Source organism: Etheostoma cragini, chromosome 2 (assembly GCF_013103735.1).
Source record: "Etheostoma cragini isolate CJK2018 chromosome 2, CSU_Ecrag_1.0, whole genome shotgun sequence".
Classification (NCBI taxonomy): Eukaryota; Metazoa; Chordata; class Actinopteri; order Perciformes; family Percidae; genus Etheostoma; species Etheostoma cragini.
The window spans coordinates 24,971,013-24,996,119 of record NC_048408.1 but is presented as its reverse complement, the minus strand read 5'-3'; the positions used below and the strand labels follow the sequence as shown (position 1 = coordinate 24,996,119).

The following is a 25,107-nucleotide window of genomic DNA, read 5'->3' as shown; positions in this document are numbered from 1 at the left end:
GTCTAGTTGACTCAGCTTGGCTCTCAAATCTTAAAAGAAATGCCTCTCATCTTGGCTTTGTGTTGTATCACACTTGAGTCTTAATGCTTTTTATCTATAGTGGTTTTACTTTGGGGGGGGGCTTTTTCTATTTTTAGGCCTTTATTTATAGACAACTGAAGACATGAGCGGGTGAATAACATGCAAAGGGCTGCAGGTCTGAGTCAAACCTGTGGCTGCTGCATTGTGGGTAAACCTCCATTATATGGGTGCCTAATCTACCACATGATGTGCCCTACTTTTTTTTATTTTTGGGGGGGAAAAACACACTTAACACTTTAAAGAATTCCACACCTTTTCAAAAAGAAAAAATGTACCCACGTAGTTGGACACATCTCACTAGAGTAAATGAAGGATGGTTCAATTGGCTATTTCAGTTTCAGGCCCTTGGTATTGTCCCATGCCATGGCTAATTAACAGATTGTTAGATAATGGACAGATTATTTTTACTTTAACTGACAACTAGTACAGGACTGTGCTGCTGGAGAATGGTTTAACAGAATTAATTCTAAGGAATTAACGTTTTGACTTTGGATAGTATTGCAAATCTACAGAACTAGTTTATGGTTTGGTCATGTCTTCGATTGAAAAATGAACAAAGCAGCATATACACATAAAGCTGTCGTCTGAAAATGCTTGGTTATATTTCCGTGGAATTTAAGAACCCAAACTGTAAATATGTAGACTTACAGTTTGGGTTCTTAGATTTTTGCCAAGTTTGGTCAAGTGTGTCTGTTTTTCATAAAGAATCTGAAAAGTATATTTATATCGGTAGTGAAAGTTACAAAGTACTGTACTCAAGTATAATAGACATTTGTACTTTTATCTTACAGTGACAATTAGGTAGGCAGTAGGTTGAAGATTCAGGTTATATAAAAACAAAATATTCTGTTAACAGAATTCTGGTCAATTTCAACATGTAGCTGGTTTTTAAAAATGTTTAGTGCTGTCAGTAGCGAGACAAATGACAACTATCGGTGCTGTCTACACCTAGTTATCCTCCTGCTAGAGTTAGCAACCAACAGGCTTAAACAGGGCAAGTTTTAAACTTTTTAGCCTCTAAACATGCTCAAAATGTCATTACCAGTGCCTATCCATGTGCAGTTATTCCTTCCAAGCGAACACAGTGAATCTGACTGCAGTAGATGTGATCACTATTGATAGCACTAATAATAAAAAGAGCTACATGTTGAAATCGAACGGAATTCTCCTTTAAGTATGATGCATTATAGATTATATATTAAATTACCGTATAAAAAAAAGTTAATTAGCTAAATGTATGACCAGCTACTACAAAATAAAATGCTGCTTACACAATAATGCATACTCAACAATAATAATCCAAAAATGTAAAATCGGTTGTGAGTACTTTTACTTTTAAAGGTTTCATAAAATTAGCTGTCAATACTCCTGTATTTCTACATACATATTTCCACATAATACTTTTACTTGAAGTTTCCTTGAAGTAGGCTGCCTAGTTCTATATTTACGGAATAACTGATAAAAACCATACATCCTGCAGCAATAAGAAAACCGTATACTGTATCTTTACTATTTTTATTAGCCTACCTATAAATGTCAATATATCTCATTTTTAAAAGTATTTTAAAGTTATTTATTTATTTATATGAAAGTCATGTTTTGAAAGTAACACTAACTACCTTTTATCTACCGTCTTAAATTGCTTGTGTGCTTTTGATGTTCAGCACTATTTTGAAGGAAAGTTTAACAATGATGTGAGAAATGAAAATCTCCAATGAAAGTCGGATTGGACCGACAGGAAGTATGTCCGTCACTGACAGACTTCCGTCATTGTGCAGCAGCAAACGTGATCCGTCCTGTCAACGGCTTTTACACCGCCTGTGGTTCAATGTAAGCGGTTTTGTCGGAACATGGAGGCTGGATGAACATCTGAAATACAAGTTAAAATCCTTGATATCATGAGTGGGACCATGAGAGGGATTTCAGAGGACATGGACCGGCAAATTGTACAGGTGGGTAAACCGAGAAACCTCGAGAACACATGAATACTTAACGGTAACGCCGTGCAGAGCAACTGAACCAGCTAGCGTTAACGCTAACTAGGAGACCAGGGATAGACCAGGGATAGACCAGGGATAGACCAGGGTTCACTCAAATTTCGGCTAAGTCTTTCAAACAAGTTTGGGTTATTACATGCGATATGGTGTCTCCTTTTTATTAACCTGCTAAACAACATAATATTTTGTATGTGAGTGGACAGGCAGGCAGAAATGCTATATGTTTAAACACGCATGCACTAAGTGTCTTGTATCTTGACAAAGCTATATATATTTGAAACGTTCATATTTTTGACTTCCTAATCGGCCTATGTAGCGTAGTAATGGAATTACCTGCTAATAGGAAATACTGCATTATTTTCACATGTGTTTCCACTTGAAGGCTTCAACTAGAAGGTTAGTTAATAATTAAGCTTTATTCAGAATAAGACAATAAGCACTATGCATGAATGCCATTTTATATTGTAATATTCATACTATTGTTCTGTTAAATCTTCTCAAAAATCTGTTGAGAAAAAGTGTATGGATACAATACCCAGAAAGGAATGTATGACTTTGGCATATCCAGCAAAATAAATTCTGACAAATACCTGATATTGATGTAAAATTATATAGAAATGCAGTGTTGCAATAAAGCAGTCAAGCTCATCGATTTGCAGCATTGCGTACAATGGCCTAATAATGCAAGCAGAGACATTGAAAAGATAGCTACCACAGTATGAATGATGGATCGTCATATCACCCAGCCATAATCTAGTGTCTCGATGAATGCTTTTCTGTATTGATCCTCAATAACAAAATACCAAGAATCAGTAATTGCTACCAGCCATTAAGACTAGATGTGTAGCATCTTGCCATCTTGGTTATTCTTTCCAAAGACTGACTGAACACACAGAGTCTAAACACATTTGACTTTGACACTGTTTGTTGTCTGTCTCAGGCTGTATTTGACGAGGACACAATGTCCTCTACCTCGGTGGGAATGTCGGATTTGTCCGATGAGATCCTGCTGTGCATCCTCCGCCATGTTCCAGTGTGTGACCTGGTGCGGAATGTGGCAAACGTCTGCCACAAGTTACGCACACTGTGCCACGATAAGACCCTGCTCACGAACGTCAGCCTGTCTGAGGAGTATCTGGTAAAGCTGTTTAGACAGGAGAAGCATTGTGTTTCAAGATTTTTTTCAGTGAAGATCTATATCTTGTTTTCTTTTTCTAGTTCATGCACATGTGTGAAACTTTCAGTAAATTTAAAATACATTTATTTAACACAGTGGAATACTTGTTGCACTTTAAAAGATGGAAAAATTAATACAAATGTATTCCTTTGTTTCCTCCAGGCTGACGATCTACTGGTTCGCCACATATTAAAGCAGCTAGCCAATCACGTGCAGTCTCTCAGCCTGAATGGTTGCTACTGGCTGTGTGGCTCTACAGTTGAGCTTCTTGCTCGCTGTAGAGGAGTGACGCACCTCGATGTCACCGGCTGTCGCCTCACTTCCCTGCGTCTGTCCCGTCTCCTCTCCTCCCTCTCTCTGCTCAGATCACTTGCTTTTGACGTGACGCCAGGCTTCAACTCTGCCCAGCTCAGTTCAGAGGCGGTGGACTCACTGAGCCGTCTGTCAGAGCTCAGACAGACCCTGTTGACACCGAGTTATGGTGTGGTGCCATGCTGCGCCCAACTCCGCAGGTACACATGAGGCCGTTGTCCAGAATCACTCCCTATTTGGTGAACATAGCGCTATGTATTTAATTGTATCCATTTTTATGGGATTAAGCAGATACCAGCTGTAGCAATCAATCCAATAGCTTTGGAGACATTTCATTAAAAACTACATAAGGTAGTTTGGTTGAGTTTAGTAATGGAACTTGATGCATTTACAATTTTGTTGCAGTCTAAGAGCGTTTTCACACTTGAAAGTGTGAAAACGTGTGTATTTTTGTTACATCACAGTATACATTTGATCCGGTAAGTTTTAGCTTCACACTGCAGTTATGCAAGCAGACTAAAGATCAATACGAGACAAAACTATGTCCTGTCGTTATCACATACTCAGATATTATTGTTGATTGGTTCCCAGACAGGCTTGCTCGTCATACTGTCTTTGTGTCGGGAGTTTTTTCAACTAACTGCTGCTCTCTCCTGCTGCTGCTGCTCTTTTTGTTTTGTTGCGATTTTGAGGAGCAAGACACAGAAATTTATTTCTAGATCATTTATTCAGAGACAAACGGAAACATACACTGTACATTTCCTACCGCTTAACAAGTAAATTGCTGATGTATTCTCTGCTCTGATAGCCGACAGCTGTATTCTCTGAGCGCATTCACTGTCACTTACGCTCTCATGTAGCGACACGCTAAGCACAGAGCGATTCCTTAAAGGAGCTTCCCCGGTCTTGTACAGCAAGGAGAGCCTGCAAGAGCTTCTTGTATTTGGTCCGATAGTTCGAACCATTCAAAAAAATGCTTTCACACTATAAACGAATGTCACCGTGGCTCAGTTTAATCCAGACCGAGACCACCTCTTTTGATCGGACCAAAATTTGGTCAGAGGCACCTTTCACACCTGCAATTTTGGTTCGGACCAGACTGGAAAGTCTGAAAGTCCGGACCAAATGAGGTAGGTGTGAAAACACTCTGAAAGACTTTGTTACTGTTTTACTGCTACAATGTTGAATGTGTGTTTCTGTCTGGGCACTGCAGGCTGATGCTGCAGTTTGACATCTCAGACGTGACCAGAGAGGGTATCGGTGTTTGTTGTCAGTTAATGATGGGTCAGAGCAGTGTGCCACATTACCAACAGCTGGAGGAGTTCACTGCTAGGCTGGCTCCAGGAGAGGTGAGGTTGCTAGTGTGCATGTAATATACGGTATTCCAGTGTATCTGCAGTAGACACAGTAGTACTGTGCAGTTTGTAATTTTTCTGTGTGTTGGTGTCTTCAGGTAAATCAGACCTTGCTCCTGCTCTACCTTGCCGTGTTCAGCGTTCATGTTCCAAAGGGTCTCAAAGTTTTCCTTGTGTCGATTCCTGGCCCAAACCCTGCTCACTGGCCTGCTGCTCCCTCGTTGGCCCAGAGCTTGGGTCAACGAGGTGACCTGGAGGCCCTCCAGCTTCCTCGGTCCTGGCTAGATTCCTTGTCCCTAAAGCGAGCCCTGGAGGGAAACAGTCCAAAGCACCTGAGCTTCAGCCGCTGCCCAGCATTATGGCCACAGGTGTTCCAGTCATTGTTGGAAGGAGGAGTCAAAGACGCCAAACAGCTGACCAGCCTGAACCTCAGTGGGATCAACAAGGTCCTTTACTCAGAGTGTAGGAGTGTGGAAGATCAGCTGGTTCCTGACACAATGAGCCGGTTGGCAGTTGGCTGTTCCAACATCAAACACCTGAACCTGATGCACACACACTATCATCATGAAAACTCTCCTGGGCTAGGTGCAGAAACACACCTGTGTGCCAGCTTGGCCAAACTCACACATCTCCGCTCTCTCACTCTGCCTGCCTGCGCTCTGTCGGACGGCTTGAACACACATCAGATCTCTACAAACAACGCGTCTCCCTCTCCGTTGTTCCTGGGGTTAAAGAAGACTCCACGTGTGGGGCTCCAGAATTACAAGCCAGATTCAGAGTCTTCTTTGTCAGGGGACAGCACTTCAGGGCTCAGTCTGCTCTTAGCTGGCTGCCCTTTTTTGGAGACCTTGGAGCTCATTGGTCCAGGTTTTGTCTCTGCACTGCCTCGGCTTGAGCCCTGCACTCGTGCCAGCGTGGAGCCTCGCGGTATGTGTGCGTGGGCACGAGGAGTTGGCGATGCACACTTGGCAGCACTTGAGGCATTGCCTCGATTATGCCGCCTGACTCTGGCTGGGCTTCCTGGGGTCCTTAAGGGGACAGGACTGATACAGCTGACCAGGCAGTGCAAAGATCTACAGGTATTATCCCTTGCCAACATGGGATCACTAAAAACCATGAACTACACCCCGGCCTTGTTGGACACACTTAAACAGTGCACACAGCTTCAGGAACTCAGGTTAGATGTCTTTGTGTACCTTTCATTTACTTTAATACTAAACAGTGCAGACAGTACAGTCTTATTTATTATTGTATGTCCCCTTTAGTCAACAGATTATCCTACTTTTCAATAAAAAACATTTACTATAAGTTAATTATAATATGTATTAGTTGAATTAATAACTTGACCCTAGTGTTATTTTTCCTCAGCAGAGTGTTTAGGATATTCAGAACCATTAAAAGCTTTGTTAACTTTGTTAAAACATTGATTGATTGATTGATTATTTTATTTTCACTACAAAAACATTAAGACAGTATTATATATTACACAAAAAGATGTGACAGATGATTGCCGAAAAACCCTCCAAGGGGCTTAATAAGTGGCGATCACCATAAAAACAATATCATTTAACAATTTAAAAAACAATTTATGTTATTATGTAAATACTAAACTAAACCAAACAAACAATAAAATCAAAAAAAACTAACTAAAAGAAAAAACAAAACAAAATTAAACAAACCAAAACACGTTTAATTTGTATGAAACAACTTAAAAATAGATTTAGAGCATAAACCCAAATGGAAAATTCAGAGAACTTAGGAGCAACAATTTGACTCTCGGTTTAAAAAGTTCTTTAGAAAGCTCAGTGAGTGAAGTGGGGAGACTGTTCCATATCTTTGACCCTCTATACAACACACTAAACTGGGTTTGAGTCGTGCGAGAGTAGGGAGGCCTAATAAGACAACTACTACGAGTTGGATACTGATGAAATTCATTATTAAACATAAAAATATTACAAAGGTGCTGGGGAAATAACTTTTTTATACAGCTATAAACAAATAAAGCAATTTGGAGTTGATTCACTTGATATACAGTAAGAATACTTGCATGAGAAAACAGTGATTCAGAGGGGTGCCTACAATTTACACAAAATATTATTCTTAAGGCTCGCTTCTGAAGTCGGAAGATAGATTCCAGTTTAGTTGGGTGGGTACTAGCCCAAGCAACATTGCAATAATTGATTTAAGGATACAACATTGAGTCATACAACATAATCGCAACTTGTCTGTTAATCAAGTGCCGAGTTTTTCCTAGTACACCGACCACTTTAGCTAATTTTGTACTTGTGGCACTAATGTGAAGTTTCCAGGATAAAGAGTCATCTAATATAATGCCAAGGTTTTAATATTTTTAATAGAGATATCATCAATTTGAATTTTCATTGAAGATTTAATTGTATCTGACTTAATACCGAAAAACATATAACTTGTTTTTTTTATATTGAGAGACAATTTGTTAGACTTGAACCAAGAAGATAACTTGTCCAGTTCTTCATTAACTACTTTTATTAAAATTTCAAAACATGAAGCATTGTGAAAATTTAGAGTTATCACACTGTATTTGTTTCTGCTAGCTATGGGATCCCCCAAACAGGCAAACCATAGTCAGATTCATAGTGTAGTGTTATGATGACTTTTGTTTTTGTTATTCATGAAATGGAGTGCCTTATATTCACCACAAAAATATAGGGCAATACACCAGGTAGTCTAATAAAATCCTTTTTAACCTTTTTAATATTTAATTTATTGGACATTGTGTGTCTGTGTGTTTTAGGTTAGAGCAGCCGTATCTGAATGCCAACGCGTCATTCTTTGAGGCTTTGTCCTGCTGCTCTCGCCTGCAGCGTCTCTGCCTTATTTCACGCAGCGGCACCTTTGACCCATCGGCCGCAGAAACCTTCATGGAGCGATGCTGCAATGTCATCATGTGCCACATGTTCATGGGCGGCACCTTAGTGGCTTGTCGCACACTGCAGAAAGTTCTGCTGGACAGGTCTGTGCTTGTGTTCAAGGACAAACATATCAAATATTAAATAGCCAAATAGAGCTTAAATTCCTCTTTTCTTGTGTTTTCTCTCTGTTAGATTTTCAGTCAGGCGCTCTGCCCTGAGTGTGGTCATCTATCCATTACAGCATGAAGACCTGCCTTCAGTCATCAGAGACATCCCACTAACACTGCTGGATAGGATTACTTTGTTCCAGAGCCACGTGGCCCAACCACCACATTCATCACCATTGTGACATCACAAAAAAAGCTTCAGTGTGATTGGTTCTCAACAGCTGAGGCGCTCAAACCATTTTTATTCTGCAGGAAATAAAACTGAACAACTGAAAGACTAATTGTCACCTGCACAGTGATTTCTGATTGTGTGAATTGTTACATCAACGACTGTTTCCGGCTGCTCTACAACAATACATCAGCCATGATTATTTTATTCACGTGACAGAGTAATGATGGTCTTTAAAGGTAAATTTGCTAGTATGCAGTGTTTTTTACACTGGTGCCATTGGGGCATTTCACAATCAAAATGAATGTCTACACCACTCTGCTACTTTGAAAATAAGTGCCGAACATATGAGTAAGGGATGTATTTGTTCAGATACTTTGTGCTGACGATCTTAATCAAATTATGTTGTAATAAACTCCATGTAAATTATTTTTAATTCCTGTGTTCTGTGTACCATTTGTATGTTCATGTCATTTTGTAAATACTCTCAACAGTACACACCGTTGATACTATTGTTGATACCAAGGCCCTACAGTTGTGCCATGTATATACTTTAAGGTTTAAGGAAAGAAAAGGAAAAAAAAGATTATGGCCACATGTGAAAATGTTAAGTCAGAATACAGAATTCTGACACAGATGTGAAGCTTGCTGATGTCAACCAGAGACATATGTAAGTCAACGACCCAAGCAGGCATACTAATCTACCACCGATGTAGTCGATCGGAACGGGCAATCCTATCCAGAGAGATTGATCTTTTTCAACAATTATAAACCGTGTTTAAATATGTTCAAAGTTAATTGTTACGGTAAACCATTTTAGGGACCAAATCGCCAGACATGTTGACTTGTAATTTTTGTTCGATATCTATTATTTAGGTCTTGTCTAGTTTTGTCATTGAAACATCGTGGTGCGTAGACAACATGACAGAACAGAAGCTACGCAGATAACCTCCCACTAGCAAAATTACAACAAAGATACGTTAATTAACTATCTTAAATCGCTAAATATGTTCACGTCCGTTGCTCGTTCGTGCGTGCGAAACGGGAGGAAAGTCTCGGTCTCTGTAGCTAAGTTGTCCCAATTTTCAACGGCTAAGAACTCGAATAGGACCCTGAATCTGACAGGGGGACACGTTTTGTCACGACACCGGTCACCGAGGCTTCTCGCATCGACACCCTGGCAGCTGCTATGGGTGTCCGCCGCTTCCCATGGGGGTACAGACCCTCTGGCCTCCCCTTCAGCCCCAGCCGAGAGCGACCCACCAGACCGGGAGCGCTTCGGCTCCCTTTCCACCGACCTGTCGTCCAGGAGGTCTTTCAGAAAAACCAGCCCATTCATCCAGGATCTGCGGCACCGTGAGGAGGTGGACGAGGATAAAGACCCGGTGAAACCTCTCAGGAGGCGCGGGAGAACAAACACACCGTATTGGTACTTCTTACAGTGCAAAAAGCTGATCAAAGACAACAAGGTGAGATCTTTTGAGCTAATATATCTGTCTTCTCCCCTCCTTCTGTGTATAATCCTAAACTTGTTGTGTCCTCTTCCAGCTGCAGGAGGCTTTGGATGTGTTCAGCAGAGACATGCTGCAGGGAGAGAGGCTGCGGCCGGAGGAGAGCAACTATACCATCCTGATAGGAGGCTGTGGTCGAGCTGGACAACTCAAAAAGGCCTTCAAACTCTACAATGAAGTAGGGATCTTTTTATTTATTCAAATTTTTTTTTTATCATGTTTATATGTTCTGTAGCATTTTCATATATTCCAGATCTTAAAGTGAGTTATATGGAATTTTTCAAGCCATAATCATATGTGTTATTATTGTTAAAACATCTTCATCTCACATAGGTTGTACTTTTTAGTTACAATTATACCAGTTTTCCTGAAATTGTATTGTATTTATTTCAATGCCCAGTCCTAGTTTTAGCTCAAATTTTCACTTGTACTTTTAGCATACAGTAGTTAGCTTTACATTTTCATAAATACCTTTTTCAGATGTTTCTTCTATTGACACAATATTGCTTACCTTGAGATTTTTGTGTGTGTGTGTGTGTGTGTGTGTGTGTGTGTGTGTGTGTGTCTTGCAGATGAAAAAGCGAGGTCTAGAGGCTGCAGATGCCACCTACACCGCTCTGTTTAATGCCTGTGCGGAGTCGCCATCCAAACATGCCGGTCTCCAGCAAGCATTGAAGTTGGAGCAAGAACTCCGTCGTAAAAACTACCCCCTCAGCACCATCACGTACCACGCCCTTCTCAAGACACACGCCATGACCAACAACCTTCAAGCCTGTATTCACACGCTCAGGGTAAAGCATGGGCCTAAATGTGTATATGTATGTGTTTGGAAGGTTGGTTAACTGAATTGTGTTAGATTAATAAATACCATTTGTGTATGTTTGCAGGAGATGCTGCAAAACGGCCATGCTGTAACTCAGGAGACATTTCACTATCTGCTGATGGGCTGTTTGAAGGACAAACAAACTGGATTCAGACTGGCTCTACAGGTAGAGGCACGATTTAAAGCCACCTAACCACATTATTATTGAATATTCGCACGGCACAGTCAAAAGGTGCCTTACATCTTTGTTTCTGTTTCAGGTTTGGCGCCAAATGCTGAGGTCAGGGATTGTTCCAGACTCAAAGAACTATAACCTTCTCTTGCGAACCGCTAGGGATTGTGGGATTGGCGATCCTGCCTTGGCCACTGATGTGCTGCTGAGGCCTGACTGGAAGTATGAGAAGGAACGTTTGTCACATGAAAAATCTGAGTCTGGACGCAGGGATCTAATAGACATTGACATCCTGGAGAGACAGCTGTTTGTCCAACACAGTGACAGTCAGCAGGACAGCAGAGGCAGAGAGGAAGAAACCTACAGCACAAACGACTCAACCCATTTGGTAGCAGTCAGACAAAGAGACACTGTTGTGTCGCCTTTAGATCTTTCTGGTGATTCTACAGCCCCTAACTTACTGGACATTTTTGAGTGTAAGAGTGGAAGTGTGGTCTCCCTTGGCACCGTGGATGGAGCATCAGATAGGCTCGCCCTCATCGGAGGAGCTCAAGGATTCCTGGAGAAGATGGCAGCTAACCGACTTAGTCCAGACCTTAGAACTCTGACTCTGATAGCCGACATGATGGAGCCTGGGTACAAGTCTCTGCAGATGCTGCTGAAGGTTGCAAAGCAGCATAAAGTGAAGCTTGACGTTGCATTCTTTAACTCTGTGATGCGCAGAGCAGCCAAAGTTGGCAACCTGGAGGAGGCAAAGGTACAGACACTCATGCACGTAGTTTTGGTTCCATGTGGCCAGGTTTTTGCCTCCACCCAAATACAGGAAACCATGTCCCCATTACTCTTAATAATCTGCTGTGAACAGTATTCATAAGAAATACTTTCTTTCCTTTTGAAAACTATTGGTGGTATGTGTCCAATCAGAGAAGCAAAAGACAAAGTTCCTGGAATTATATTTTTCTGTTGATTGTTTTTCATTTTATGTTATTCAGTAGTGCTGTGAGCACCAGACACCAAAAACAAAACCTGGGCAAATAAACCTAACCTGCATCACTATAGTGAAAATATGTATTTTAATAAGTTTTTAATACATGTCTTTCTTTTTCCGGGTAAAGCAACCCTTAAAGAGTCTGTGCATATTTGTGACACTTTTGTTCTTATTCTAGGCTGTGTTGAGTGTGATGCGACAGCGCAACGTAAACGTGGATGTACAGACATTTGGAAGCCTTGCATTAGGCTGTGAGCGACAGCAGGACGGGCTTCAGCTACTGAAGGACATGGAGGTGATGAAACACTTATCACACAAAAGTCTGATTAGATGTAAAATCTCACGTCCTATTTGTATCATGAAAGTCAGAAAATTCTTCCATATTCTGTCAAAGCTGCTTTGTCTTATGTGGATGTGTACACAAAGAACATGGAAAATGTGGAGTTTTAGCTGCTCTAAGAGATGAAGATGAACTGTAGCATTGTCATAGGACATACAACTGACTTGACTACTTAACAATAATAATAATAATGATAATTATAATAAGCTTTATAAAAAATGATAAAGCACCTTTCATACAGAGAGTGTAGCTCAAAGTGCTTTTACAACAAATTGTAGAGACCACAAAAAAACAATCATTTTTATGATAAAACCAAACAATTAAATGAGCATCCAACAACAATAGATCTTTCCTTTATTTTTACATGTGTTCTTCACAGGAGGCGGGACTGAAGCCTAACGTCTACGTGTTTTCTGCTCTAATTGGCCGAGCAACTCGAAGACTGGATTATGTCTACCTTAAAACACTGCTAAAAAGCATGAGCAGCTTGGAGGTGTGGCCTAATGAGGTCATCATTAAGCAGCTGGAGTTTGCCTCACAGTATCCTCCCAACTACGACCAGGTAAGAATACATACAGTATCTACCACCAACTCGTCACTTCTTACCTGAGCAAATAGGTGCAGATTGTGATCACAACCAAAGATCCTGAAGACTGCTGTAATCTTCATTAGTGGAAGTGAAGGAAATCTGTTAATATTAAACAAACTTTCCCAAAGCATTTTGTACCAACTAACTGCAGAGGTTTCTCATTTCCAAATCTGTGGCAGTGAAAATGTCTAGATCTGTGTGTGAGCCGTGCTTTAACTGAGCTTTTAATGGTTTGATGCACTGTAGGTTTTATTTCTGTAAATATTATTGTTAACACCTCTACACTACAGTCCAAACTGCACTCTCATCCGCCCTGTTTTTAGCCCCAGCAGGCAGTTGGTTTGAGTGAAAAAGCTCTGATAAACCCACTGTACGCCACCAGCAGCACCCAGCACCACAAATCAGACAAACACTGTTGGCCACCAGCTGGTGAATATAGTGGAGCATTTAGCTGCTTACGAGACTAAAGAAATTCATCAGACTTAACATGTGGCCAGAACTCTAAATGAATGCTCCACATCGTACTGTGTAAAGAGACAACTGTAATGTACGATGCATAGACATAAAAAATGAAAGGTCCTAATTTCTCTGTCGAGTTTTGAGCTCATTTGTTTTCCCCCTAGTGGCCGAAAACCATCTTTAAAACAACAACACTACGGTTAAAGTAATTCTTTAGATAAATGCTTTCTTGACATATATTGTTTTGCCCATCTCCTCCCCCTTATCTTTCCTCCCTTCCATCAATCCCAGTACAAGTCCAGAAACAACTACCTGGTCCAAATCGATGGTTTCCGTGGTTACTACCAGCAGTGGCTGAGAGACACGCCTGCTCAGAGCGCTGAGGACGAGCAGGCAGAGCTGCAGTCTAAGACGGACACTGAAGTGCTGCAAACAGACGCAGCAGATGGACTGACAGAGACCAAAAGAAACCAGAGAGCAGCAGCCAGGAGATATAATTCTCGTAACAAGGACAAGGCGAGCACCGCCGCTCTGTAACAGCACTCCAGAAAAAGTCTTTCATTTCTCTCCTTGATCGTCTGTGGGTCTGTTTGCGTTCATCTGTGTAACCCTGGATGGACTCTGGGTCAAAGGAGCTCATGGACCTTTAGTCAGTTAACTTAATGCAGATGCATTTTTCTACAAAAATCAAGTTGTAAAAATGATTGCAATTAAAGTAAATTTCAAGTACATGACGCTTGATAAATAAACCTCATTGTATACATACATTGTATGTGATTTTGAAACCACAATTTAAGGATCATTTAAAAAAAATGTCAGGTAAGGTATATACTTTTTTAATTGTTGAGGGGCTGTGGCAGGGTAAACGGATGGTGCATGTTGTCTTATTACATTGTGAAAAGCGTGCATTTGCAGAGTCAACCATCATCTGATAGTGGTAGATAATGACATCTAAAGGTACTGCTAAAACTGTAATCAGTGTTGCTTCCCTAGCGTTTGATGGAGTAAAATGTAACAGGACAAAACTGCACTAATATGTCAGTAGTATTATTATTAGGATTATTTGTGTAACATTTTCCTCAAAAGGCAGAGTTAAACGTGATCTTGTTGTGCTTGAACAGAAAGGAAGTGGAAAGGATTCTCTTCAGAAAAAAAATATGGATGTATTATTTGATATTTTAAGAAGAGGCATGAAAACAGGTTCTAGGTAATGTGGACGAATAAGATGATGATTGGAAAAAAGATGATCCAGTAGAACATGTTATAATGTCCCAAAAATAAATATTAGGGCAGGGTGTTATGTATAGTTATACCTGTTCATGCAGTTACTTAAGAGAAACTTAGCTGACATGAACAAGGTATTTTTTAAGAATTGATTTATTAAATGTTGCATTATTATTATTATTACTCAAGCATAGTAACTGGCATTAAAGTGAAGCATCAAAGAAGGACAAAATTGAAAATAACCAGTTAAACAACTACTAAAAGAAACCGGCTTATCAAAGAATATTATGTTGTTATACATTTTCTGAATGTCTTCTTCTACAGTGGCGGTAATGCACCTTTAAGCTGGCTTGTCAACCACTAATAAAGCCAACAAAGAAGAAGTAAAAAACGTCGCATCCGGCGACGTTGAGTCTGCAGAACACCGGCGCCAAAAACATTTACTTTGAAAAAAACGGACAGCAAAAGGTAAAATTACTCGCTCATAAAAGATAACAAATATTTACACGTGTTTTAATTGGTTACATCACTGTCCTTTGTAGTTATAAATAACGGTTGACACATTTCAACGACTGTTTTAACACGAATTTAACGTTAACTTTCTGTTGTTGCCTTGCGTTAAGGTAGCTAACGTTAGCTCCTTATAAGTAAGAAAAACTTATCTGGTCTGTTTATGAAAGTTAATAACAAAATAACGCAGCCAAGACACAACTTCTAAATTTAATCCAGATGATTTGTGTAGATTTTATACATATGAGCACGGTCTCTCGCCGAAATCCTAACAAACCAGCCTGTAAACACATGAAGAGTTTGATGTGTGACTCGCTCACTCAAAGACCACACCAACATTATACACACAGCATACACATGTGAGTTGATGATGTCTTTTCTTTCCCGGTTTTTATGTGCTAGACATCCCTGATGGGTTCATCGGTGGACTCTGAAATAATCCTCATCGTCAGTGATGATGAAGATGAAATATGCAGTGAACCCTCGGTTCTCATTGTGGAGGTGGAGGACATGAAGAAGAGTGGTAACCACTGTTTACATTACTCACCAGCAGCCCATATGTCAGGGTTGTTAATGTGAGGTCCAGGGACCCCCAAGGGTCCTTGAGGAGGCTCCAGGGGGTCCCAGCCAAAAGGGGAAAGAAAGGACTCCACCTGGGCCATCAAGTGAGCAGATGGCATCTAGGGGCTGAGCCTGGGATTCACCGCTGAAAACTAGTGCCGTTGTGGACCAGTCGGTGAAAAAGACACGGTCACTCGATGATGCGGATGCCGTCTCTTACTCGGCCACCCCAAAGAATCTTTTAGCAGTTTGTCTCAAGTTTGCAAATAAGGGATATTTACATTAAGTCCTACAAAACAAATCACTATAATTTAATTTATCTATTTATTTATGTATCAATTCATAACAAGAGTTATCTCGAGACACTTTACAGATAGAGTAGGTCTAGACCACACTCTATAATTTACAAGGACCCAACAGTTCTAGTTGTTCCCTTCACAGCAAGCAACAGTGCTACAGTGGCTAAAGCAGGGCCCTGCATAGTGTTAAGGCCCAGCAGAGCGCAGCAGGATGAAACGGGGCATTGCAGGACCACGGCGACAGCTGCAACTGTCATTTTTTAGCCTCCCTGATCCAAGGAAACATAATTCCATCTATACGTGTCACAATGACCCAATATATAAATATTTTGATTATGGATTTCATACACTTTCTGTAATAAACCTAAAAGCAATACAAAGATCAAATGGTGGACCCTGGGGCAAAATCTTAGCAATTTGGGGGTCACCAAGCTGCTCTTCTTCTGTATTTCAGACTGTGTTGTATCTCCCAATGCCCTGGACGAAGACTTGGTGGTCACCTTCTCCCGCCGAGCTGAGGTGCTGCCTCACGCACGATACGACTGTCCCGTACATGCTTTTACGTGAGTAAATGGTCACGCATGCTTTGTAAAATATGACTCTGTGCTTTTTGCCCCTCCTTTAAAAAGTAATCACTTCTCCTCTGTTCTGCTCAGGGCTACATATTGTGTGATCGACACTCCTGTGGCCGGTAACCAGCTCATGTGCGATCAGTGTTTTTGCTACATCTGCGACAAGCTTGCGTCATTGGTATGTGTTGACGTGGTCTATAAACCTTATACACAGCCGGATTAGTTTACAGAGGGGATGCTACACAGCGCAAACCCAAGCATCAAAACTCACTTAAGTGCCCATTTTTCGAAATAACACTTTTTCTGGGATTTCCGGTGTTATTTTGTGTCTCTGGTGGTTCCACACGCATATAAACTTTGAGTCTGATACAGGTTTCATCTTTCTCATTCACTTTCATTTCCATGTAACTTTATTTTGAAAAGGATATTAAAAAAAAAAGATGGAATTGAATTTATTTATCTATATATCTGTATTGTTTGGTGTGTGTGGCCACATAGTGACCACACATTCAGGAAAAGAGCATTATTTGCAGCTGTGCTCTGGACCAAATTAACATATTTATATGTAAAGATAATTTCAAGTTTTGTATTAATTAAGAGAGAAGAACAAAAAAACTCCCAACTGCATTAAGGTTGTTCTGTGTGTCTTTTCAGTGTTTAAAGTGGAAGACAGATGTGTGTCACTGCAACAGCCACAAGAGGAGCGACTTCTGGAACCGCCTGCGAGACTGCTTGCTGCTTGGAGGACTCAAGACATTCAAGCTCACTCTGTCGGAAATAGATGCTCCTCTCAGACATGCAGGTTCTCGCTCTCTCACGAATGTGGTGGACTTCACAGTCACATTTAAAAAACCTCAGATGGAACCAGTTGTTGTTTGACTAATTGGATGTTATTTCTCTGCCCTTGGATTTGTCTTTCTCTTGTCCAGACTTTATGCTGCAGTTGTTCAGACAAGAGCTCTCTGACCTGTTCTCTTCCTTCCTGAAGGGAAAGACTGTAGAGTTGGTAAATTCCACACAGAAAGTCCTCTTACATGAGTGAGTGACTGAGCAGAGTGTCCATAATGTTAAAACAATATTGTTAAAGGCCCTTAAATTAACATATGAAAACTGAAAACAATTTAGATTTTCTTTACTTTTTTGCAGTTACACACCTGTGTACGAGTTTGTCTCATCGTTCCTGAACTCGGCAGATAAACAGGAGGACAGAGCTGCTGCCATCATGAGACTCGGAGCTGTTGAGGACTTTATTGGACATTTTCAAGTCTCAGGGTACACACACACACACTCAAAATAACATTTTATCTTCTAGATTAATTGTTATCTTTACAGCTTATACATTTGTTTCTATCCATTTTCTTTGGCTGGCATGATTCTCTACAGGACTGTCTCCCTACAGTCTCCAATGAGTAATGCTGCTAAAGCAAAACTGGTGTTACTGCAGAGGTACACACACACACACACACACACACACACAGCCGTGTTGCCTGTCTGTAACAAATCAATGTGTGTATTGACCTTCTTCCGTGTGTGACCTTCTTCCGTGTGTGATTGGGTTTTTTCAGGGTAATAGCATCCGTGCAGAGACAGATGGTGATGGCTGATTTTACCCAAGAGTTCATCCACAAGCTGCAGGATTTTTACAAGAGATTGTGTTTCCCTGCTGAGCTGAGGAACATGAAGAACAGGTGTGTGTGTGTGTGTGTGTGTGTGTGTTTTAAACTTTGAGCATGTGTTTGAATTATGGGGAGCACTGGGGGAACCGACCCTTGGCTTTCTCCTGGTGTGTAACTGCAGGCAGGTAGAAGGGGAGGGGGGGACAGGGTGTGAGGGTCGGTGTAAGTACGAGAGACAGCTGGACGTGACAAAGGATGTTTTAAGAGAAGGAAAAAGATGCAGCTCAGCTGGCCTGGCCCTTGACAAGCCAGCCTTCTTTGAGAATTCTTTATTGATCTTTCTCTTTCCCTTAGTAGAATTAATTAATTATAATTTTTTTTACTTCAAATATAGGCTACCTAAGAAATAGTTATAATTTAATATTAATACCCATTTTGTGTGTGTGTGTGTGTGTTTCAGTCTGTGTGTTCGTCCTTGGGATGATGTCCTGCTGGTATCTGTGCTGAAGGGTCAGAACGTGTCAGGCGTTCGCAAAGACAAAGGCAAGAAGGACGTCCTTTATGAACAGACTTCTGTAATTCTACTGAGAACAGAACTACTACAGCGACAGCACAGGTACCAGACAGATACAAAAACACACACTTTTATGACATATAGACACACTTTCTTTCCTTTTCCAACTTTTAATAAAACCAAACATGACTTCTTACTGCAGGTACCGAGAACTGCGTCGCTATTTACAAGTAGTCAAGACTGATGATATTGAGTGGTAAGTGTACTGAAGCATAAGTGTGTTTTAGTTTAATTTCATCCTGTGTTTAACAAGCATTGTGTCTTTTGATGGAAATCTTCCAACACGGAATATGAAAATGTTAACAAATAGAAAAGTCAGGTTTTAAAATGTCAAATTTAATTAATTACAATTAATTGAGTGGTTCAGTATATGATATAGACCAAATTGCAATAATTGTGTGGAGATATTAGTTATGATATTAAGTTACAAAAAATAAATTGTTGTTTACAAAAAAACAAAAAAAACATGCTGGGACATCATCAAGCTTACCAATTTGATTGTGTGGCCGAGCTAGCTCAGGTTTACTCCTAGACTCAGTACCCGCACGTTCAACTCGGACCTGCAGCCCTTTGCTGCATGTCGTTCCCCCTCTGTCCCCTTTCATGTCTTCATCTGTCCGGAGGAAAAGGCTTAACAAGGCACAAAAATGATCTTTAAAAAGAGACATTTGAGTGCATTTAAAAGCCTGCAGACAATTTGTACCCAAAGCACATGAAGGTTCAGACCCCTGTTTAAAAAGTTTTTATAACTTTACCTTTCAAAATAAAATCTCAGGCATAGATTAGCATATCATTCAGATTAAACGTGCTCTATGTTGTCACATAAAGCAAACGTGTAAGCTGGCTGTCCTCTGAACACACGTTTAACAACGCGGTCTCTGTAGACAGCCCAGGGCTCCACAACAGGCAGAAAAACGAACTGTGCCCACCTGCACCACGAAGCAAACACAGTGTTCCAGCTTTCCAGCCAATAACCGGCAAGAAGGGGTTGGGGGGGTTACTGTGTTGAAGCACGGAAGAGAGGGAGCGGGATTAGGAGGAAGGAGGGGCAAGCTAGTCTTGTTTTGTTTGAAAATGCCCAACATTGCTTAGAGCACCTTAAGACATGACTTGTGACAATAAGTTGACTTGCTGTGTATGTTCTTGTTTCTCCAGTGGCCTCCAGCCAGTACAAGACCTCATCCCTTTCTTCATGTGCATGGAGGGGGACTTTATGTCCTCTCTGCACAGTTTGTTCCCTTCAGTGAACGCCCCCGCCTCCCGTTTTACTCCAGATCTTTTTCAATTTTATCTCTGCATCTTTAAAACCGCTACAGCACCAAAACTAGCAGTCATGAGGCCAGAAGAGCTCTGCTGCTCTGATGCGGCGTGGGAGCCAATTAAAGGTCAGACATAGATAAATGATAGATTTGTAATTCTAAAACCTTTTTTTTTTTTCTTTTTTTTTTTTAAATTGAGTTTCTCATGAGAAGTCAAACTTGCTCCTCTCTGTAGGTGCTGTGCCACTGACGTGTGCTAGGCTGGTGAGGTTTGCTCTCAGGGTGCAGAGATGCAGCTCTGCCGTCTTCACGGATGTAAGTCTCCTTGTCTCTGTTCAGCAACAAATCACCATATAATAACATCAACTTTTTATAACCTAGAAACACATCTAAATCCGACTTGAGCAGGGTTTTGTAGCGTTAAACAGACTACACTAATGGCTTTCTCTCTGGACTTCCGTCTTTAGAAGGCTGTGACGTTTTAATAAAGAGACTGTTCCACCTGACTCATTATCACTACTTCCTGTCGGAGACGGGGCCTTGGACTCGGCCCGCACTTATGTCGCCCACACACAGTGACTTCAGACTTGACTCGGACTCCAGATGCTGGAAATGTCCCAAAAAAAAAAAAAGAATCACATTTTTGTTATGTATCGTTATTGCGATAAAATGTGCAATTAATCAGGATTTGGGTTTTAGGTCATATGAGACTTGACTCTGACTCTACCTCTGAGACCTTTTGAGCATCTCTGCTCCCAGTAAACATTTGAAGTGATGTTACAGGTTTCTTGCATCTTTTAAGGTTTGCTTTATGTTTTAAAGCACTCAATATGAATAGTCTTTTACATACGCAGTAAGGACATGCTAGGAGCTACCCAGAGCTCTCAGGTCGTCAGTCAAAGCCATGTTTATTGGCATATTGAGCACTTTTTTCAATAAAACCATTTTCTTTATTTAAATGAGTCTAGACATTACATGCTATTCCTGCCATTGAATGGTTACGCATTTTCCTATGTGATTTTATGACAGAGTGATTGTGGACGGCTTTTTCCTTTTCATTTAAAGCCCATTGAGTTTCTCCCATGTGCATGAATTTGCAAAAAAAAATGTATTGTACGTCTGCTACCTTTCTGATCCAGTCTCAATGCTGGACCAGTTTACTCACAGTCGTCAACACACACACCGCTCTCCCAGAACCGTGCTCACAGTTTTTACAGGTATGTATTTCTTTTTTATGAAAAGCTCTTTAAAGTTTTGGTAAATTTTCCATTTTATTTTTGGCTGCTCTATATTTTCTGACTTTCATGTCTGGACTTCAGGAAGCCAAGGATGTCGTGAATACGATTCTGCAGCTCGAGTCAGACGTACTGATCCCGGGATACTTTCAGAAGGTACTGTATGTCTGTTATGATCTGCATATTTACACTCAAATCCATGGATGTTACAACTTGTGCGTGGGGAACGTTATAAACTGTTAATACCGTATGTGTCTGTCTGTGTTTACAGGTGTACCCAGATCAGGCCTTGTTGCTGTTGGTAACAGGGGCTTTAGGTTTGAGAATCTGTAAAGCTCCTCTGAGTCCAGCCCTCCCCGTGCTCAATACATTTAAGGTAGTCTCCTGATGTCACTTCCTGTTTGCAGACATTTAGTCCAAAAAGCTGAATGTTTTTCCCCTGACTGTCATGCAGTTTTCATGTTCCTTAGCCCCGTGAAACTGAAATGAGGATCTAAACTATAACATTTCTGTCTCTCAGGAGAATACTTGGGCAATCGCGTGGCTGTGGCTCAATATGTCCTCCAACCCAGAACGCCTCAGCTCCTTTTTACAGGAGATCTCTCAGGAGACGGAAAACACAACAGGTGTGTGGGCATCTTGTCTTGGTCATGAATCAATGCATCAAACCCTCAACATCATTAGGTGGGGGTTGAATCATATAAAGAAATAGACAAAATCGATTAGTAGGACAGCACTCTGATTTAATATTTATTTAAAGTGGCCATATTATCCTCATTTTCATGTTCATAATTGTATTTAGAGGTCATACCAGAATAGGTTTGCGTGTTTTAAATTTCCCAAAACACTTAATTTTTGTTGTACTGCATAGAGCTGTAGCTCTGCTTTTCACCCTATGTGTTGAGCTCTCTGTTTTAGCTACAGAGTGAGGCATCTCACTTCTGTTCCATCTTTGTTGGGAGTCACACATGCGCAGTAGCTAGGTAAGGACTACTAGCCATTAAGTATAAGTATAAGTATGAGGGCGTGCCACGCTAGCAGCTGGGCGAGCATTATAACGTGCGTTACAAAAACAAACTCATAAAGGGAAATATTCATGCCATGCGACCTTTTTTTTATTTTTAAAGGTTGGATTTTTCATAATTTATTTTTTAAGGCATTCATTTCCAAAAGATGTATTTTTTTAGTTATTATTCCTCGTTTTAGTCAACTTTAGCATGGGTATGTAAACTTATGAGCACAACTGTTTGTGTTTCACAGATTTCAAACAAAATTGTGCATCCTCTTTGCATGTGCCCATGAAGATCAAGATACAAACACAATTCGCTCATCACTACATTTCTCTACAGTGCCAACAGTGGTCAATAACTCATTACTGTATGTGTGAATGAAGAAGAAACAACTCTTGTGTAAAGGAACCAAACCGCCTTGTGGCAGGACTCAAACATGGCAACATAGCATGTCTTTCTTTCTCTGTCTCCGTCAGATGGAGAACATTTGTTAACCTTCCTTCGCACCACTGTTCCCACTCAGTCATCTTCAACAGAGTACTGGGACCAGTGAGTCATATTTAATTCATAACTTGCTCCAACAAAATCAAGACAAGTTCAGATTAGGTTTTCCATTTTATACTATTTAAACTGGATTAGAACAGTTTGCTTAAGTCTGTGGGTCTGATCTGCCTTGGTTTCCATGTCCTATCTTGATGTGGTAATCAGCACCTACTGTAAGTTTCTCTGTCTCACGCGGGGGTCCTGAATGTTGCGCTGTTGATTTAACCTTTCATGTCTCCTCCTCCTGTAGCCGGGCCAGTGGACGTCAAACTCAACTCTCCACAAGTGAAGGCCCCGTTGCAGTGTCAGCTGTAAGTTCCACAACTCTCATCAGCTGTTCCTCCTGTTCTTTTCTGTTATTTCAGAATCTACTTTTACAGGAAAAGTCTGTAGTGTCTTTCTTATTAGTGGTGGGTCATATGTATTGTCTTTTTTAAATGCACCCCATAGAGCTTTCTCTCTTTGTATTTGTCCATTTAATCACATGGGAATGTGTGTCAAGTGCATGTATTTATTCAATATGTTTAAGACAGATAAGTCGTCTTACTCACTGCCTTTTGCTAGTGTATTATTCACTTTCATGGCCCATTAGCGCCACCAGCTGTCTATCAGGGGCACATTGTTAAACCAAGGGGATCCCTGTTTGCTTGCATGCACTTTACATCTGCCACACATTGCGCCAATAGAAAAACTCCACCGGGTACCTTTTAACACAAATGTGCATGAGCCATTTACTGAGGACTGATTACTAATTTTTATTCTACGGATACCAATTAACTAAACCCATATTGATGTTATTGGGAGATATGGAGCAGTGAAATAGCGTTCATATTCCCAACGTTGTTTTGAATATTTATTTAAATAGAGTTCTTGAAGGTTTATGAAACCACATTTGACAAGACAATGACTAAGATATGCTCTTTATGTGGATCGGTCACATCTGGCCTAGAAATGATGTTCCATAAGCCCAGTCCCAGTGCTGATCCTGTCCATCGTATTCGATCAGTGCGTCCCAAATGTGAGAAGTTTGGCTTTTTAATTTCACGGCTAATCCTAATTGCTTTGTTTATATTCAGTGAGTCCACTAATTGATTGGCTAATCCTTTCAGCCCTAGTGCTACTACAGAGTTTAAAATAGTCCGAGATGAGTCATTTTTGTTTCTGCCCTGAGGCCTGATCAGTGGTTACATATCTCGGAACTTCCTTACTCTGAATGAGGACTAAGCTGAGTGTATTATCTTCAGTACAAAATTCATGTCAAACAATCCAGCTTTAAATCTGGGAGTTTTGACTTCATGCGCCAATCAAACAGTAAAAAATCCGGGTGTGACATTTGATTGTAGCATGAAATTTGACAAACGGATAAGAAATGTTGTCAGAACGAGCTTTTTCCAACTTCGTCTCCTGGCTAAAGTAAAGTCTTTTCTTAACGGGAACAATCAGTTCAGGGCTAGATTCCTGCAACGCTCTTAATGTTGGTCTAAATCAAACGTCCAGCTCACGTCTTCAGCTTGTGCAAAATGCTGCTGCCCGCCTTTTGACAAATACTTCTAGAAGTGCACACATGACTCCCACGCTGGCTTCCGGTGCGTTTGTTTTCAAAGCCTTAAATGTCCGAGCTTTTAACTTTGGGTGGGAAAAATCGGCTGCTGCGGTCTTCAGATCTACGGACTTTAGAAGTCCCAAGGTCGAGGTACAAACAGTGGGGGGATCGGGTCTCTGGAACAAGCTCCCCCCTGCCGTTCACACTATAACGGATGTTGTTCATTTTAAATCAAAACTTAAAACTTATTTAGAATGGCTTTTAACACGCAGTAGTGGTGCAACAACTTCCCTCTTCTTCTGATGATTTTAGGCAACTTTATCTATTTTACTGTTTTCTATGCTTCATGTGTTTTTCTCTTGTCTATTATTGATTGTTTATTTTTGGTTGATGTAAAGTACTTTGGACACCTGTTGGTTGCTGTAAAGTGCTATATAAATAAATGTTTGATTGATATTCCATTTGCACATGTGGTAACATCCAAACTGAACCCCTCTGTAAGTTTGACTTCTCTGATGTAAATTAAATAGAAAGCCTCCTAACAAACAGCTGATGTGTTTTTTGTTTTTGTTGTCCTTAAGGTGGTGGCAGCCGGGTCTGATCCCCCGCTGATGTGCCCGTCAAACACTGAGTCAGCCGCCCCTCTCCTCTAGACTGAGCCGAGCAGAGCAGCAGATGAATGTGCGTCTGAGTTTTTATGCAGACGCCAGAATGAAAGATAAGAGACTTCGAACACATCCTTATTGTTCTTCAGCATTTACCATTCTAGAGACACTTGTTTCTTTTTAGTGACTTCACAAGTTCAGTGTGCTGAAGTTCTTAATTGCATATAAGTTTACTTCTGCACTGTGAGACATTTCTTTTTGAGATGACTACTTCCTGGATTACAAATGTTTATAAGCGTCAATCATGTAATGTTGGTAAATAAACAGAATTTTTGTTATGTAATTTTGGTAATTACATGAGATTGTTTTTTTTTATTTTTATGAACCAATTGGCTAAATTAGAGAAAAGGTTTATTGCTGAATTGTTTGCTTAATTTGGAAGCCCATCTACAACTTATGGTTTTATTTACAGCGTTAAAATACACACGCTCAAATCGGCTCATATCTGCATCAAACAAAAGTACA

General features: G+C 40.6%; 3 protein-coding genes across 3 annotated transcripts; all 3 read left to right on the top strand.

Moving 5' to 3' along the window:
- The first annotated feature begins 1,812 nt into the window (after positions 1-1,812).
- On the top strand, positions 1,813-8,585 carry fbxl18 (F-box and leucine-rich repeat protein 18). Its single transcript, XM_034885496.1, has 7 exons — positions 1,813-2,033; positions 3,019-3,216; positions 3,418-3,767; positions 4,781-4,916; positions 5,021-6,099; positions 7,696-7,914; positions 8,006-8,585. The coding sequence occupies exons 1-7, from the start codon at positions 1,980-1,982 to the stop codon at positions 8,160-8,162; spliced, it is 2,193 nt and encodes a 730-aa protein (XP_034741387.1). The 5' UTR covers positions 1,813-1,979; the 3' UTR covers positions 8,163-8,585.
- A 391-nt stretch (positions 8,586-8,976) lies between these two features.
- Positions 8,977-13,785, top strand: ptcd1 (pentatricopeptide repeat domain 1). Its single transcript, XM_034885507.1, has 8 exons — positions 8,977-9,618; positions 9,698-9,838; positions 10,233-10,451; positions 10,548-10,649; positions 10,744-11,412; positions 11,822-11,938; positions 12,363-12,545; positions 13,323-13,785. Exons 1-8 carry the CDS (start codon positions 9,157-9,159, stop codon positions 13,566-13,568), a joined length of 2,139 nt encoding a protein of 712 aa, XP_034741398.1. The 5' UTR covers positions 8,977-9,156; the 3' UTR covers positions 13,569-13,785.
- An 868-nt stretch (positions 13,786-14,653) lies between these two features.
- Positions 14,654-24,925, top strand: zgc:112980 (uncharacterized protein LOC503706 homolog). Its single transcript, XM_034885536.1, has 21 exons — positions 14,654-14,723; positions 15,168-15,288; positions 16,080-16,188; positions 16,282-16,375; positions 16,852-16,999; positions 17,127-17,235; positions 17,344-17,469; positions 17,581-17,643; positions 17,763-17,885; positions 18,274-18,429; positions 18,530-18,580; positions 19,543-19,772; positions 19,882-19,961; positions 20,786-20,863; positions 20,966-21,037; positions 21,153-21,257; positions 21,402-21,507; positions 22,368-22,440; positions 22,600-22,607; positions 22,685-22,745; positions 24,559-24,925. Exons 2-21 carry the CDS (start codon positions 15,177-15,179, stop codon positions 24,587-24,589), a joined length of 1,935 nt encoding a protein of 644 aa, XP_034741427.1. The 5' UTR covers positions 14,654-14,723; positions 15,168-15,176; the 3' UTR covers positions 24,590-24,925.
- The last annotated feature ends 182 nt before the right edge of the window (positions 24,926-25,107 follow it).